This window comes from Scomber japonicus, chromosome 16, assembly GCF_027409825.1.
Source record: "Scomber japonicus isolate fScoJap1 chromosome 16, fScoJap1.pri, whole genome shotgun sequence".
Taxonomy (NCBI): Eukaryota; Metazoa; Chordata; class Actinopteri; order Scombriformes; family Scombridae; genus Scomber; species Scomber japonicus.
In genome coordinates this window covers 11898041-11914729 of record NC_070593.1, presented here as the reverse complement: position 1 = coordinate 11914729, position 16689 = coordinate 11898041, and the positions used below count along the sequence as shown (strand labels likewise).

The window sequence follows — 16689 nt, the reverse complement described above, 5'->3', positions numbered from 1 at the left end:
GTATTTACACAGAATAACAAAACAACAATCTTTAGGAATATACATACAATGAATGACTATATACAGGTGAAACCATTTCTTTGAACTGTAAGCAGGATATAAATAGCACAAAGAAGTGAGGAGAGCTGAGATAGATATTGGATAGTGAAAGAGAATGTAACTTTATAAACATACAGTAGGTGGTTAGGTACAGTGTTAGATTAGAAGTGTTCCTCTTATAGAGTCACATTTTGCATCTTCTGACCCTGAGATCTGATTATCTCCCTCTTTCCCTCTGCAGATAGCATACTCTTCCTCATCTCCAGGAAACTATGTGGTGAGTTCAAATCAACCAAAAGCAGTACAGCTCTCCCAGATCAAGTTATCAATTTATTGTACTGATGTAACTTATTCATGTTTTGATGAGTGTAATTTTAACCTCTATCACTGATTGTTCCCCCAGGGTCCCCCAGGCGGAGGAGGTCCACCTGGAACTCCCATCATGCCCAGCCCAGGTGGTGCGTCACCTAACTATGTCCCCAACATTAACACTTAAATAGATGTCCTCTCCATGCTCCCTCACTGACCAAGCATTAATGTGTCTCCCCACCATCTGAGCACGCACTATTAGTTTGAGTGTTCCCATTTGTCTACTTTTTATTCACTTGGTCAATTTTCATTATTTTAGTATTTGATTTAATGTTTGGTCAAATTTTTATTAGCATTTCACGCAGCTTTGACATCATCTAGTATCATGTAACTAATGTTTTTCTTTTGTTTTTTTCTTAAGATTCAACTAACTCCAGTGAAAACATCTATACAATGATGAATCCTATCGGGCCGGGAGGCAACAGACCCAATGTGAGTCTCACACACTATCTGGATCTATTTGTTGTTTTTATATTTTTAACAGAAAACCCCATAATGTTATTTGAAATGTTAAACTTTCTGAACTTGTAACCATTTCAGACGCTGCAGATTGATTCAGGGTTATAATAATGGATGATGTTGTAATGATTAAACTTATAATTCTAACACACTGAGCTTAATAAGAATCGACTGGAGGTATTAATTTAATAATCCCTGCTTCACCTCAGGCTGAAGAGGTCACAATTATATGAAAATAGAAGAATAATGTTTGCAATGCTTTTTCTACATTGTTTTGACAGTTCCCTATGGGACCTGGGCCTGATGGGCCAATGGGAGCAATGGGAGCCATGGAGCCACACCACATGAACGGATCACTAGGTGGGTTTCAGCACAATGTATCTGGATAAATAACTGATCAGATTAAATTGATGGGTAAATTTACCTTTTTAAAAAACATTGAACTATGGTATTTCTCTCCTTTTGCTTGCTCAGGGTCTGGGGATATGGATGGGTTGCCAAAGGTGAATAAAAATCTAATTCTCTGTCTCTCTAAAGTTATCTTGTTTGCTGAGTATTCATAAAACTTTACTGTGTGCACTTCAGTCAAGCAGCCTAATCAGTTTTTTTTCTGTCATCTTCTCCTCCAGAGTTCCCCTAATAACATGGGGGGCATGAACAACCCTCCTGGAACGCCGAGAGATGACGGCGAAATGGGCGGGAACTTCTTGAACCCATTCCAAAGCGAAAGTGTAAGTAGAGCAAGTGAACTACATCTCACGACCCTTAACAGTTATCCTTAATGTCCTGACATACCAGTGGAAGAATGCAAGCAGAGGGTTGGAATGAGTCCATTACGATAGTGTTTCGATAAAGTTTGTGTCTTGCCCTTATTTGATCAGTCACGCACATCCTGTATTGTCAGTGGAGAGGTAGCACTCGTCGTTGGCCATACATCCATCACTCACCAGGTTTGATACTGAGGTGCAATAGTTTTACGACTTTCAAAAGCGACCTGATCTAAACGGGACCTGAAAATACTCAAACCAGGTCCAAATAGAAGGAGACTCCCAGCATTGTCCGCAGCATGACACACCACCGATTTAAAAAAGCAATTAAGAATGGACGAAAAGAATAGCAATACATAAAAGTTTGTTGAAAGACGAAGAAGACCCCAGAAGATCAGAGCTGATAGCTAACTCAGGTCAAATCTCGAATATTAGGGTTTGTGAGAACATCTAGTTTGAAGTACAGCAACACAGTCTTTAAAGTCTAATGTTAGTGACACAATACTCTACATTTTGAAATGCAAAACATACTACACTCACAGAACTTACGCGAGCACACAACAGCATGTTTGTTTTAAAAAATGTAAAAAAACAGGGCTGTTTAGAGTATCCCAGTGGACTAACAACATATGTTCTGCTTGCATTGTAGCCGCTTACTAATCACTTAGAAATTCATTCTGTACCCTCTGTATCAGTGATGTGATTCTTTAGATAAATACAAATGAGAATAAATTAAATGTGTTGTATAAATGAATAGATGTAAGGACAAATGGAGGATCTTTTATAAAGGTCTAGTTGGTGCACAGCAGGTGGAGGGGGGGGGGCTGTTCCTTGTATTGTGTGATATTGTGATGGTGTCTTACCCTCAGCCTGGAGAGCCACGGGGTGTGCAGGCTGGAATTACAGTCGAGCCCTAATACTCTGACTCAACCAAACAGCATTAGGGCTGGCTGTTGTTGGATATGTTTCAATGTTAGTGCCAATTACAGCCAATATTTAAATATCAATACCAAAGTGTTACTTTTTCCATCCATTTTGGACTGTTGATGAGATAAAAAATTGAAGATGTCACCATGAACTCCAAGAAATTATAGCTGGCATTTTTTAAAACTATTTTCTTAAATTGTATAGACAAAACAATTAAGAAAATAATCTGGAGATTAAACAATGATACAAATATTTTTTTAGTTGAGATTTAAATCTATAAATATATGAGTAAAAATAATGAGTAAACAAAGACTGAATCTGATAATGCAACTTTTAATACTTATTATACTTACTTACCACAAAAAGTATTGACCTTCAATACCCAGCCCTTATCATCAGATATAATATTGATTATGATGTGGAATTGATAACTTCAGTCAGATGTATTGGACCCACTCTGTGCTTCCTCTGGCTTTGCAGGGCTGGGTCTGAGCGCCCTCTGGTGTTTAAATGTTGTGAAGTTACATATCCACTCATCTGTGCCCTCCTCTCCCTTCCCTCTCTCTCTTTTCAGTATTCACCCAACATGACGATGAGTGTGTGATTTTATTTTATTCCTTTTTTTTGTATTTTTGTTTATTTTTTCCCCCAATTTTTGTACCCCTGCACCCAATTTTATTTTTCTTCAATCCTTACCTCGGATTGGACCTCCTCCCCTCCTCTCACACACACACATACACACACATCCCCACCCTCTGCCCCCCAATACGGGATCTGCCCCTTTTCCCCTTCCCCTCCTTTTTCCCTTCTCACTCGGGAACTGTATGGCCACACAGCCTTCTGGGACGGCCCTTGAGCATGCTGGGACTCTAATTAAGACGGGCCCTCCTGGAGCATGCAAGATGGCCACTGGTCTGAACAGGAAGCAGTCACAGAGCAACAGGAAGAACCTCTTCTCTGACTCCGGCCCCGGCCTCCCTGGCTTCCTGTCAGGGTCTAGACAATGAGCAAGGGAAGGAGGACAAATAGAGAAAAAGAGGGAGAGAGGAGACTGGATAACTCAGCCCTCCCCTGAGGACACAAGGTGTTGAGTCTCTTAACAGCTGCCTGGAAGCTTCTCAAACACAATTTTGGACTTTTAAAATTTTTGTTGTTTTTTTTTTTTTTTTTTTGTTTTGTTTGGTTGTCTTTTTTTTGTTTTGTTGCTGTTCCCATCGGATTCAGTGGAGGGTCGGATGAAATGATCCCGTTGCCCCCTGACATTGTTCGCTCTGTGTGTACATTTTTAACAGAGGTGTTGTGATGATCAATGAACTTTTTTTTTTTCCTTTTTTTGTGTATGTATTGTATCATTGCTATTTTTATTATTGTATTATTGTTATTAATGATATTGGTATGGTCATTTTAAGATTAGGTTCTAATTTCTTTTGTTTCTAAGGGCACATGACTTTGATGAAGACAGCATATGTGCACACAAATCAGAACTTATTTGCTGTGTAACAATTCACAAATATATTCTCACCTATCTCTGTGTGAGACCGCCCCCTACAGGTAAGATTTTATCCATTATGGTACTGATTGGCCCATTTTTAAATCTTTCTCCGAGGTTTCTTTAAGATCTAAATTTTAGGCTCAATAACCCAGACCAGAAGAAGAAGCGACTCCTGTTTTAGTAGCTTCATGCAGTGAAATGCACAGCTCTATTTATTTATGTACTTTTTAATTTGTCTTATGAATTATGGTTACTTTTTTTTTCTTTTTTTTTTTAAGTGTTATCCCTGTTTTTTTTTTGTTAACTGCAGAACTAGTAGCAACTGTGTAAATATGCAGATCCAGTCAGCAGCGTCTCCTTATCTCTGTCTGTCAGTACCAACATCATCAGACCCCCTAAAGGTGCTGAAGTTCTCAAACCATGTAGACCCCCACCCACCCACCCACCCCCCTCATGCTGCTTCCACTAATGCCACCCACTTTGGTCACTGTTCACTCCAACGTGTACGTAGGCCGCGTTATCGTCTCTCTGCTGACCCGTAGTGAACACTTGGATTATTTTTTGTTGCTTAACTCGCTGGTAAGTCCTCAACACACTGTGATGTACTGTATGTCTGTGCTTTTATGGATTTGCTTTTACACACCAGTCAGTTTAGCTCGCATACTTTTTTTTTTTTTTTTCCTCATACAAGCAGTGCTCCCTCTTTCTTACGGTCGCTTCTTGTGAAAGGACTTCTAATTCTCGTTGAGGGGGACACTGATCAGATCCTCGGCATCTTTATGTCAGAGCATAAGCAGGTTCAGGAAGCGGCAAGGCATTGCTCTGTTGACTGTAACGAGTGGCCTCCCTCCCTTTTGCTCATCTTGGAGAAAAGACCTTGTCCGTCCTTTTTCCCTTTTCTCACTTTTCCAACGGCGCCAGCATCGACACACAGACACAGTCCGCCACACAGCATCCCTCTCTGGTTTTTTTGTACAACTCCATCTTTTGATTTCAATTTTTTTGTAAATACTGTAAAATGCATTTTGATATCATTGACATGTTTTGATATTTCAAATCACAACTTAACAGTTGATCAGAAATGTGCTGATTTGGGCAACTGTGTGTGTATTTGTTCAGAGATGGGTGTGTCTTTACTCTGAAATAATGAGTGATGAGAAACAGAAACTGGAGCTGCTATAGACTATATGCTATTTCACCTCATCACAGGCAAACCTGGGGCTTTACTGTGCATCAGGGCTGTAGCGTCAAGGGGTCCAGGGAGGACGAGGGAGGTCAATTTTTGTAGTTGAGTGTGTGAACGCCTTTAGCTAACTCACTGTCACACACATTTTCTTGGAAAGTCTTTAAATTAAACATAATCTTGTCCAAAAGCCTCCCTCCTCTGCCTCTGTTCTTGGAAAAATGTTGAAGTGAGGTAGTTTAAAAAAAAAAAAAAAAAAAAAAAGATAAAAATGGGCATATTTTTCACCATTTTGACAGTGAATTTGCAGCAAAAGAGGCCTGTTTTTCATAATAAAACTTTGCGTGTCTGCTGCCATCACACTGCATTTCAGCTTCTACCCTCTCAACACAACTGATCACTGAAACCGGAAGCAGGGCACACAAGACACTGGCTCTCAATCCAAACCACCAGGGACCAGAGTACAGACTTTACTATGAAGGATTTTTTTAAAAATCTATTTAAAATGGGGTGGGAGAAATGTTTGGGAAAGTAAAGAGAGAAAAAAAAAATACGGAGAGTTCTTATTGCTGAGCGGAGGTAGAGAGAGCGCGGGAATAGGGCATTTCCTCGCCTGTACTTTGAAATACTGTTGTATAAAAATGCAGTCGAACTTCTCTCTATCTTTCTGTCCTGTAAGTAAAGCCGTCACAACGTTGATCATTTCTGTATTTCTATTGTGCTGATGTATAATACTGTAACATTCAGGGGTAGGGAGGGTTAAGAGAGGAATGTGGGGGGGAGTAAAGACTTTTCTGTTCAGTTCCTCATTTTTCCTCTTGATGACAAAGCAGTATTGAATATGAGGCAGTCTGTCCTTGGGGAGTTGCTTTGTATCTCATGTTAGGGTAGTTTCAGATCCTAAATGTCTCGTGTAGTAAAATAAGAGGTTCCTTCTTCGTATGTTTCTTTATATTGTAAAGTTTCTTTAGACAAAAAAATGTTGCTTATTGGAAAAAAAGGTGGGAAAACTGCATTGATAATAAATGTAATTTTTTTTTTGTTTTTGTTTTTAATTTTCATCAAGTTGTCAGTCGTTTTTGCCTGTGTCCCCCTTGTTGTAGATACATATTAAAAACAAATAAAATGACTTCACTCCTTTTGCCATGAACATGAGCTTCTTCCTCTGGATTTATATGGTGAGGTTTGCCTCCAAAAACTTTTAGCTCCAGTTGTTCAATTTCTTGGTTTTGCTGCTGTTGTGAAGATGATGATAATATAGATTCACAATTGCCAAAATACTGGCGATGTATAGATTTTAGAATACTGATTGCCTGGAATTCATTCCTCAGTATATCCAGAATACAGATGAAACCATTGGTTACCAACCCAATAAGATAGTTAACATGACAGGGAAGAATATAAAAAACACTTCAGCTGCACATATTTTAGCTTTTGTTTTTCATGATTTTTTTCTAAAATATTAGCTTTTAATATGATGAAAACTGAGAAATGTGGCCATTTTCGGCCTCTGAAAAGCATATAAAACATCAACATGAAAACAAAACTACTCTGAATGGCTCACAGTTTGTAGACACATGAAAGCTATGAAGAAGGGTCCTGAGTAGTTATATGTGGCTACATGTCAAAAAGGTCAGGGACCGCTAAATAAAACAGTCCATTCTTTTGACAGCTTGGATTAAATGCACTTCCCATTTTCAACCTTTGTGTCGTCCTCCCGGGTCAAATTGACCCCTTCTGTTTTAACTGTTCCTTCCTTCCTTCCTTCCTTCCTCCATCCCTTCCTTCCTTCCTTCCTTCCTTCCTTCCTTCCTCTCTCCCTCCCTCCCTCCCTCCCTCCCTCCCTCCCTTCCTTCCTTCCTCCCTCCCTCCCTCCCTCCCTCCCTTCCTTCCTTCTTCCTCCCTACCTTCCTTGACTCGAGGACAACAGGAGGGTTAAAAGACTAACCAAAGTTATGATAATCTCTTGTTTTTGTGCAGTTATTAAATATGGACAGCTGTTTCTGTCAAGTTATGGGGGGAAGTGTTCAGTATATAGATAATTTACTGTGTAAAAGTAGTTCTGTAACATTAAATTACTTTAAAGTAGGCAAAACTTTCAAAAGGCACCCAGTATTTAGCAGATTGAACTAATTCTCTTCATTATCATTTCAAAGTGTCAAAGACTATAATCTGCAAATATTCACATTTGAGACACTGGAATTAGTGATTTTTTTGGTAATCATGCTAAAATGCTTCTCAGCTGACTATTTGGTTGCCTTTTTATTTTACTGTTATATTGTGTGCACACTGGTTACAAAACAAGCAAGTGTTGTAGAAATAGTTTACAGATACCATCATGAGGCTTTGTTCATATTCAGGCTGCTCCTTGGCGGTGCTTCCAACAAAATATGTCTCACAGATCAAAATGGTTCATCTGCTGTCTTCCTCTAATCTGTTCAAGCTGCACCGAGTGACGACGCAGTGACCTTCTCTCACTGCAGCAAGAGGCCGGAGGAGCGACCAGGGAGGTGATGGAGGAGGTGAGGGGCAACAAGGACAGTATTGCTGGTCTCACCGATGGTCTGGATGAAGAGGACGGTGGGGAGGAGCTGGGTGGGTGAGGCAGAAATACCATACTCCTGCTCTTGGAGGGTGAAACTGGTGTAGGAACCTGGAGGTGAGAGTCTGACTGGTTTACTAAGGGAGGAAGGTGAAGCAGAGGTGGCACTACCATGACTGAGGGGAGAGTATTCCTGCGGCGTTGAGAATAAGGAGGGCAGGCGGGAAGTTTATCAGCACAGCTTTTTGGAGTCATTTTGTCTGCGGTTGATCCTCCAGGGGTCAGATTCTTCTTGGGAGCCATTCTGCTCTGAGCTGCTGGAGATGAATACACCTCTGTGAGGGAGACGACTGACTGAGAGACCCTCGGGATGAAATCCTCATGGCAGCTGCTGTAATTCTCTCCTCCATATCTGTTATCCCTCCTTTGAACCGTGATCTCCCTCCTCTTTTCCATCCCAGACTGATGAACATGTGACGACTCATCTTCTTCTTCCTCATCCCTCTTTAAATCCTCTCTGTCTCCGTCCTCCTGCTGGCTCCTCTCCCTCATACCCTCCTCATAAGCTCTGTTCAGACAGGCCAGGTTGTGAATGGCCAGCCATGGTTCAGATAACATTCTCTGTCTGGCTGGTGGGGTGCTGCCCTGGCTCACCGGACAGAGTTCACAGGAGGGAAGTCTGCTGCTGCTGCTGGTGCTTCCTCTTTTACCTGATGGGAGTGAATAAGACAGCTTATAATTGAAAGTCTATGAGGAGTCTACAGCCATGCTAGCAGCTTTGTGACGCTGCACAGGAGTACTTTGAGCGAAATGCTAATGTCCTGATGTGTTGCAGGTACCATTTACACCATCTTAGTTTGTATGGAACATGTTAGCAAGTTAACATATGCTAATTAACACCAAACAGAAAGTACAGATGAGGCTGATCATAATGTCAGCGGTGGTTCAGTTATTTGGTCAACCAAACCATACCAATCAAAGTAGTAGACAAATTAAAATTTTACCTGATGATGGTACTAAATGAGAAGCTAAACATCCCCTATGGAAATGTTTAAAACACAGAAATATAAATCTTCCCACAAAACAAGTTTGATTATCTTGTTAAAACGCTTAATATCACATATTACTTAAATTCAGAAATATACAAATATTTTTGATTTCAAAAGTTCAAAGTGGATGACTCACATGTATCACTCTTTCCTCAGAATGGAAACTTTCAATGGAAACTTCATACATGTTCAAAACTGAATCTAATCCAAAGTATGAGAGTGGACAGTGCAAACAACCCATGGCACAAGCACAACAACAAAGGCTTCAGAACAGATGGCCAGCATTTACAGTAGCCTACGCTGATGAATGTGAAAACTTCTAATGTCAAACTCTACATCATTCTGTCAAGGAAGTCAAGGAACTAGAAGAAAACTCAGTCATGTTAGACATTTAACTCAAAACCAAAAATGTCATGTTGGCACAAGAGGAAAAAGTGGTGCCAAATTCAATAGGATTCATTGTCTGGGAACTATGAAGGTCTCTACCAAATTCTGTGCCTATCCATCCAGTAGCTATTGAGATATTTCCGTCAGGACCAAAGTGGTTGGCTGATGAACAGACCAACATAGCCATCACTGATTCATATCCTGAAATGATTCATCTCATAAAGCCAGTTGTTGCCCAGTTCATTACTTCATCCTCACATGTTTCCTCTTACATCCAATCTACTCACATGCTACTTGCTTTGAATGCTATGCATTTAGTGTCCGTTCCTGTGTAGCAATAAATGTTGCTTATTTTACTGGAATGCACTGGTGGAGTTAGCCTCACCACACCCTGGCAACACATTTTCATCCTCACCCCTCAGGAATGAGCCTTCAACTAATGATTTCAACCACCAGGCATTTGTTCTCATCTGTCTAGACTTGCCTGTCGAACACTGCTGCTACAACATCCAGGAGGGGCACGTTGTCTGCATAATGAGACTGTGGGCACTGTTGGTGGTAATGATTTTTATATCACCAGGCAACACACATAATATTACACAAACCAGGAAAATCAAAATGATGAGATTGCATTTGAAAGGGTTGTTTTCTTTTCTTCTTTGTTGAAGTAGGATTACACACAAATGTCCCTTGGTTACCTCACTTATTGTGCTGTTAAATGATCAATCACTGAGATTAAAAGTTAATTCTTGATAATAGCTGACAAAACAGTCTCACAATGAAGTTCATTTATTGGCCGTACTGGAGTTGGTGTGTTTTTCCCCTTTTGCTACAAGAAGTGTACCAAACTCAACAGTAACGTCATATCGTCACTGCAGCAAGGCGACAAGTTAAACCACTGGAGGTCAGAAAAAACTAGATTGTCAGTGAGTGTTAAAGGACATCAGAAGAGCTAACAGACTAATTGAATTTCCCCTCTGGGATAAATAAAGTAATTTTGAATTTGAATTTGAATGTTTTTGGTACTGTAATCAGTCATCCTTTTCCTACCAGTCATGAAAAGATCCCTTCATCGTGAACTTTTATATAAGTGATGGGCAATAAGATCCACAGTCCTCCTGAACAGAGATTTATTAAAATGTTTTTTTGAAGTTAATATTAGGCTTTAGTCTTCCAAATTAGTCAGTTAAGTCAATATTTTTTAGTACCCAAGTCCAAGTTTTTGTTACTATAATTCCAACACAGCTCAACAGGAAAACACTGTCCTTCGAGACACGAGGGAATTCTTTAATAAAAAAGATTGCAATTGTGAATGACATACACCTTATACGACTAACTTGGGCTGCCAAAGCCTCATGTTATCTTTGGATAAACTTTTAAACAGGACAGGAGCAATGATTAAAGCAAGCAAAATTTGTTTCAACGTTCATTTGGGTACCTGGTGATTGTTTTGAGAAAGACTTGAACAACTGTGAACTTATCCTTTGAATTGAGTTCTCTCAGTTCTTTCCATCTTTCAAGAAACAAATCAATAGTCTGGAAACTCACTTGAAATCTTGATTAATCACATTAAACATCATGTCTGCTTTTAGTTTTGTGAAAATTGTCTTTCGTGGTCATGTGCAATCTCATTGGCATGCAATGATTACATGACTTTGGAAAAAAAACATAGTGGACACAAATTTCTGCAGGAGGGTAAGTATCATTTATACTGTGAGTGAAATATTTTCCTTAGTTACTCACTAGTTCCTCTGAAGTTAAAGATATTTTCTCCCTCTGATGAGTTGGGAGAACCCGTCTTGAGGACAATGTCAGATGGGGACATGCAGGACACCGGTGACGTATCAGGGGACGGGGGAACATTCAGGTAACGCCTGGTCACTGGTCCTCCATTTACACCCATCTCTGTGGCGATGATGAGGATGTCACGACCCCTGGCCCGGCATGCATCCATTAACACCTGAAATGCATGAGTGCTGAAACTGAATATATTCGGTTTGATTTGACCAATTTTAAGTTTTGAGGTTGCCCAAAATTGAGTGGCATTCAGTGTCTATACACAGTTTCCTTTGTACTTCTATATTTTCACTTCCTTTGATCATCCTTTCTCATTCCTGACTGACCTTCAGTGTGGGCAGGTGCTGTGTATTGATGGAGTAGACCAGGGCTGAGGCTCCAGAGTAGTCTTCCATACTGGGATCTGCCCCTGCAGACAGCAAAGTAGATGCCACCTGGGCCCCTGCTCGTGCTATACAGGAGTACATCAGAGCAGTACGGCCAGTCCGGTCCTGTGCATTGGGATCAGCCTGATTGGTACAAAAGATGACATTAATAGATTCAATTAGAAGATGACAACTCAATATGTTCGTATCAGTCAGAGAGCTGCTTTGTGTTTCATTAAAGTTACATTTGATCACAATTACATTTTCATCTTACATCTTAATGGGATCAGATTTGTTGATTTTGTGTTCTGGCTCTGGAGCAAGAATACACTTTACAAGATAGCCTGGCCCTGCACAGTCCCCCTTATAATCAATAATGATCTTGCCTCAGAGTACGCTATGTTGTGCTCTACAATGCCAAAATGTCAGGAACACTTTGGTAGGTGGATTGAGGATACAAGCAGAACTGGAAAAATCAAGAACTCTGTTTACTATTCATTAAATATATACCCCACTAACTTGAGGTGCAGATTTGTTATGCATTAGAAATATGTCTAAATCAATCAATCAATCAATCAATCAATCAATCAATCTTGAATTTAAGATTTCATTTAAGCACATTCTGAATAGAAGTGAGGAGACTGAATGTGTGTGCAGACTGACCTTGTTCTGGAGCAGGTATGTGAGGAGTTTCATAGTTTCGGGTCCAACAGGCTCCCCTCTCAGAGTCTTACAAGCAGCCAGGAGAGCCGTCTCTCCCCTGGGATTACGTCTGTTGACCTGAGCCCCACCTTCCACCAGCAGGCGGACCAGACGGAGCTTACTCGAGGCTGCTGCACTGATGAGGGGGCTGCAGTCCGACAGGGGGTCCCCCATGGCCTGGAGAGAGGACAAAACAAAGTCACAAACATCCACTGTTATAATATCACAAAGCTCAATTGTCAACAGCCAAACATAAGCCTGCCCTGGACAATTTCAACATGTTACCTGTCCACAAATATAGGCTACAAGGAAATTATAATCATGATTTACTGATAGTCTCCTGAACATTGTGTTTCTCTCCTTTGAGAGGAAAGTAAAATTAAGTGGTCAAAATCTGTCTGTTATTCTTAACTTTCAATAAAATGGTTATTACAATATAAAAAGTGGACACAGATACCATCTATTGTCCTTCAGTCTAGATTTAGAGGTTGCTAATGTAATTGGAAATCCTTTAAAGGTGGACATGGACGTGACAGTGTGGATAGATATATACATCCACAGTAAGCACTAAACTTACCTTGGCTTTGCAGTGGTCGTTTATCTGTTCCTTTTCTACAAACAATGAGCCATCTTGAGTTTATTCAAATCCATTGTAGAGGAAAATCATCATCATTCCATTCTGCCATTTTTTTTTTCATCATGTCATGTATGTAATAAAACCTTTACCTTTGCTTTTGGATGAAGCATCGGCATGTTGCTTGCCTACAACAAACTGCAGAACATCAAGTGATAATGACTTTCATCTACTGCCTCTGTCCCTAACTCCTCTGTCCTGATTCGTCCCCTCCATACACCACCTGCTGGGCTGAGGGGAGGTTCGGGCCACAGCGAGCGTTCAAAGTTATAAATGGTTTTGAGCCAAAATGTCACCTGTTGCAGACACTGCACTACAAAGACCCACAGAGCCTTTGATATGAGTCAGCTTTGAACAGCCCTCATCTGCTTGTGACCCCCCATCTGCATTCAAACACTGTCAAAAAAAAGATGGCACTGAAATTCAGATGCACAGACACACACTCATAAACACACTGCAGCTCCTATGTTCCTTTTAAATTTGTGACGCACTTGTTCTCCCGTTTGTTTTGATGGCAAATCACTCAACACATTCTTCTGCTAAATGAAAACATTTGACATGAATCATTTTCAAATGGTAGAATAGGAGGGAGGGAACCAGAGAGAGAGACTGGCCAGGAAAACATTTTAGCAATCCCCAAATACCAGACGTGCAATTAAGTAAAACAGCAATTAGTTGGAGCAAAATTAGCAGCAAGCATAAGCAGCAAGCAATCATATTGATCATATGTTTCCTGTATCCTTAACATGCAAACATGTTGTGAGTGGACATGAATCAATAGAAATGACTCCAGGAGTTATACAAGTCCTGTACTGCAGCTCTCCAGCTTCCATGTATGATTTCCCAGTTGCTGGGCTTTGTAAATATAGTTTTTCAAATAAATAAATGAATAAATTTTGACCTTATGTAAAAAAAAAAAAAAAAAAAATTCAACAATGTCTTTAAAATATGAACCAGTGACCTACACTATGACTACATTGTAAAGCTGTTTTTTATACCAGTACCACCAATGCTACACCATGTTCTCTTGAGTGTGACTACTATTAGTTATTACTGCTTTATTTAAAACAATATTTAACCCAGGAGTCACACTTTGCAGATCTTTTAAAACATCAATATGATGTTTTAACTTCACTTCCCCATCATGGTAATATAGGATTAAAAAAACACTGAACAGAGCCTTTCAAGTTAAATTCTGTTGCAATCCTCCACAGGCAAACATCAACACCTCCAAATCTGCATGTGGAGCAGAATTAGATTTATATCCATAAATAATTAACAGGCACCAAAGTTTTAGAGCCACATTAAATCTGTTTCCAAAGATTGCATCCAAACCACCAGCAAAAAGCAGAACAGAGTCGAAGGAATCTGTACAAGACTAACTATGTCTGACCAGAGAGACGTGTTTCATTGGCTTTCCAAAACCCTGCTCACATTATCCAGATTCAAGAAGGGTTCATGATTTAGGAAAATATCTCTTTACTGCAACTATAAAAGGACAAATGTTGTTTAGCTGCTCAGTTAAAAACCATAATAGGCCTCTGTACTTTCCATTTTTGTAAGCAGACTATACACTTACCGACTTCTTTGACGCTTTTTTACTACAGTTCAAGGCAGCTATTTGTTTCCATTCATTTCTGTCTGGTATAAAAATTAATTAGTGGGTGTTTGAAACTTGCTCATGCTGTGAAATCCTTCACAGGATATATTAATGTTTAGAATTGATTCTTTTCAATTTCTTTTTGCCAGTGTGGTGGATACAGATTTCTTGATGTTCAATTCCATGAAGAAGAAAACTTTATTGAGGACACGTCTGTAGGTCCATATCAATCAAATAAAGTAATTAGATAAGTCGAGCAGGTGTCAAGAGTGTGCTAATTCACCTTCATGTGGTATGAATGAATAGAAGTAATGAATGCCTGTAACTGTGACATGCACCAAGTTTCTAAACCACCCAAATGGATAATTATGGCTTATTTTTTACAATGAGATGATACAATTTTTTACCTCTGTAATACCTCTGGTTGCCCTGGGTTACTGCAGGCAATATGTTTTCATGATTTATATTTTCTAAGTTTCTTACTTCTACACACATATGTATACCCAACATAATACAATACAGTGCTTTCAATATACAATAGATTAAAATGTGTATAAAATGGTAAAGAATAAATAAAAAAATACAAGAATGAAAAGCTAACATATTGGCAATGTTACAAACCAGTGAAAATATGTTATTTAGTTGAGAAGATGCTCAACATACTCCTGATAATTCATACATTTTATTAATCAATCTATAACTTTGTCATCCTGCTTGTCGATGCCGTATTTTTTAGTTTTGGTTTATAGCTCTTTTCTGTACACATAACATCTACTCGTCTGTCCGTCCTGGAAGAGAGATTCCCCCTCTGTTTCTCCTCTTGAGGTTTCTTCCATTTTTTCCCCGTTAAAGGTTTTTAAAGGAGTTTTTCCTTATCTAAATCTGCAGTATAGGAACAGAGATGCTGTATTGCTGTACAGATTGTAAAGTCCTCTGTGATATTTTTGGTGATTTGTGATATTGAGGTGTGTATTAAGGATGGGCTCACAATTTTTCATGTCTTAAAACAGCAATTGTGCCCAAAAGCACTGAAAACACTGAAAAAAGGATTTTCTTGCTACAGTCATTCATCTTATTCATTTTGGCCATTAGAGCATCTGTTTGTGATGCTCTTACAGTGTACGTGATGGTGGCCCATATTCACAGCCAAAAATACATTTAAAATATGAAGCTTCAGCTTTCCAAATGAGTCAAATGAAGGAGCTATCTTTCAACATTTCAATCTTTTAAGAGACACAAATAGGACATTTAATTTTAACATTTGAGTTTAACTTTAAATGTGGCAGATATCTACTTTATATGACTAACTCAGCCTGCTGAAGCATCATATAAACTTAAGATTAACTTTTAAAATGCAGTTTTGCTCAAAATGACTGTGTGGACACTGTGGATTTTGGCGCCATTGATTTAAAGTGAAAGCACATTTGCAGGGCTTTTTTTTTAAGAGTCGATTTGAGGAACTATGATTACCACCAAGAAAACCTCTTTCACTTGTCTGTTGTTTTAAGACAGACTTGAAAAATTGTGAGGTGATCCTTCCTTCAAATTTAGTACAAAATAAAGTACAAATTTAATGTCTTTTTATTACATCTTTAAGGAAAAAACACTATTGCTGCCACATAAGAATACAACAAATTAGACTACTGTATACAAAGTTATGGGTTTATTTATCAGAAGTTTGCTATTGCATTGCTTTTTTCTCGCCTCTGTCAATTTCAATAAAACCCATAACTTTCTAAATGTTTTCCTTAAAGATGTATTAAAAATACATTAAATTTGTACTTTAAAAATGTGAAGTTATCCTTTAATAAGGGATCACCTCACAATTTTTCAAGTCTGTCTTAAAACAACAGACAAGTCTCCAAATGCACACAGTGAAAGAGGTTTTCTTGGCTGTAATCATATTGACAGAGGCTAGAAAAAGGCATTGCAATAGTAAACTTCTTCTGATACAATAATGTTAAGCACAACACTGAGTTATGTTATCATTTTGATAATTTTATGTATTTGTTCTGTGTAAAGCTTTGGTCCTCTATCAAGACAAGTTTCTTGTATTCAAATTGCTTGGCAAGCAGTGATGGAGGAAGTATTTAGATCATTTACTTCTGCAAAAATACTAAAAGTAAAAAAAGTTCTGCATTGAAAATGTCACTTCAGTAATGCATACATTACCAATACATAACAATGTTGTAAGTTTTTCAAATAAGTACTCAATGCAGAAAAGTGTCACATGTGACTGTTGTACTCATACATAATATATCATGAGACATAATAATGAAAAAGCAGGATTTTACTGTTGCAGTGGGTTGAAATGGAGCTGAAGTCATTTATGTAGGACTGCAACTTATGATTAGTTTCATTATAGTTCCAGCTATTT

General features: G+C 38.9%; 2 protein-coding genes across 2 annotated transcripts in view; one reads left to right on the top strand and one right to left on the bottom strand.

The window, feature by feature from the left end:
* Positions 1–6386, top strand: part of zgc:110158 (uncharacterized protein LOC553590 homolog) — a 39328-nt gene extending 32942 nt beyond the window's left edge. Inside the window, exons 12-18 of the mRNA XM_053335579.1 lie at positions 281–316; positions 443–497; positions 770–840; positions 1149–1227; positions 1342–1370; positions 1497–1598; positions 3136–6386. Coding sequence (XP_053191554.1) covers positions 281–316; positions 443–497; positions 770–840; positions 1149–1227; positions 1342–1370; positions 1497–1598; positions 3136–3165 — 402 coding nt within the window. The 3' untranslated portion in view covers positions 3166–6386. The remainder of the gene's footprint in view (positions 1–280; positions 317–442; positions 498–769; positions 841–1148; positions 1228–1341; positions 1371–1496; positions 1599–3135) is intronic.
* A 1245-nt stretch (positions 6387–7631) lies between these two features.
* LOC128374909 (ankyrin repeat domain-containing protein 34B) lies at positions 7632–12252 on the bottom strand. The gene is made up of 4 exons (XM_053335129.1): positions 12040–12252; positions 11338–11520; positions 10958–11174; positions 7632–8488 (listed from the first exon to the last, which is right to left on the bottom strand). The coding sequence occupies exons 1-4, from the start codon at positions 12250–12252 to the stop codon at positions 7632–7634; spliced, it is 1470 nt and encodes a 489-aa protein (XP_053191104.1).
* Positions 12253–16689: the final 4437 nt, after the last annotated feature.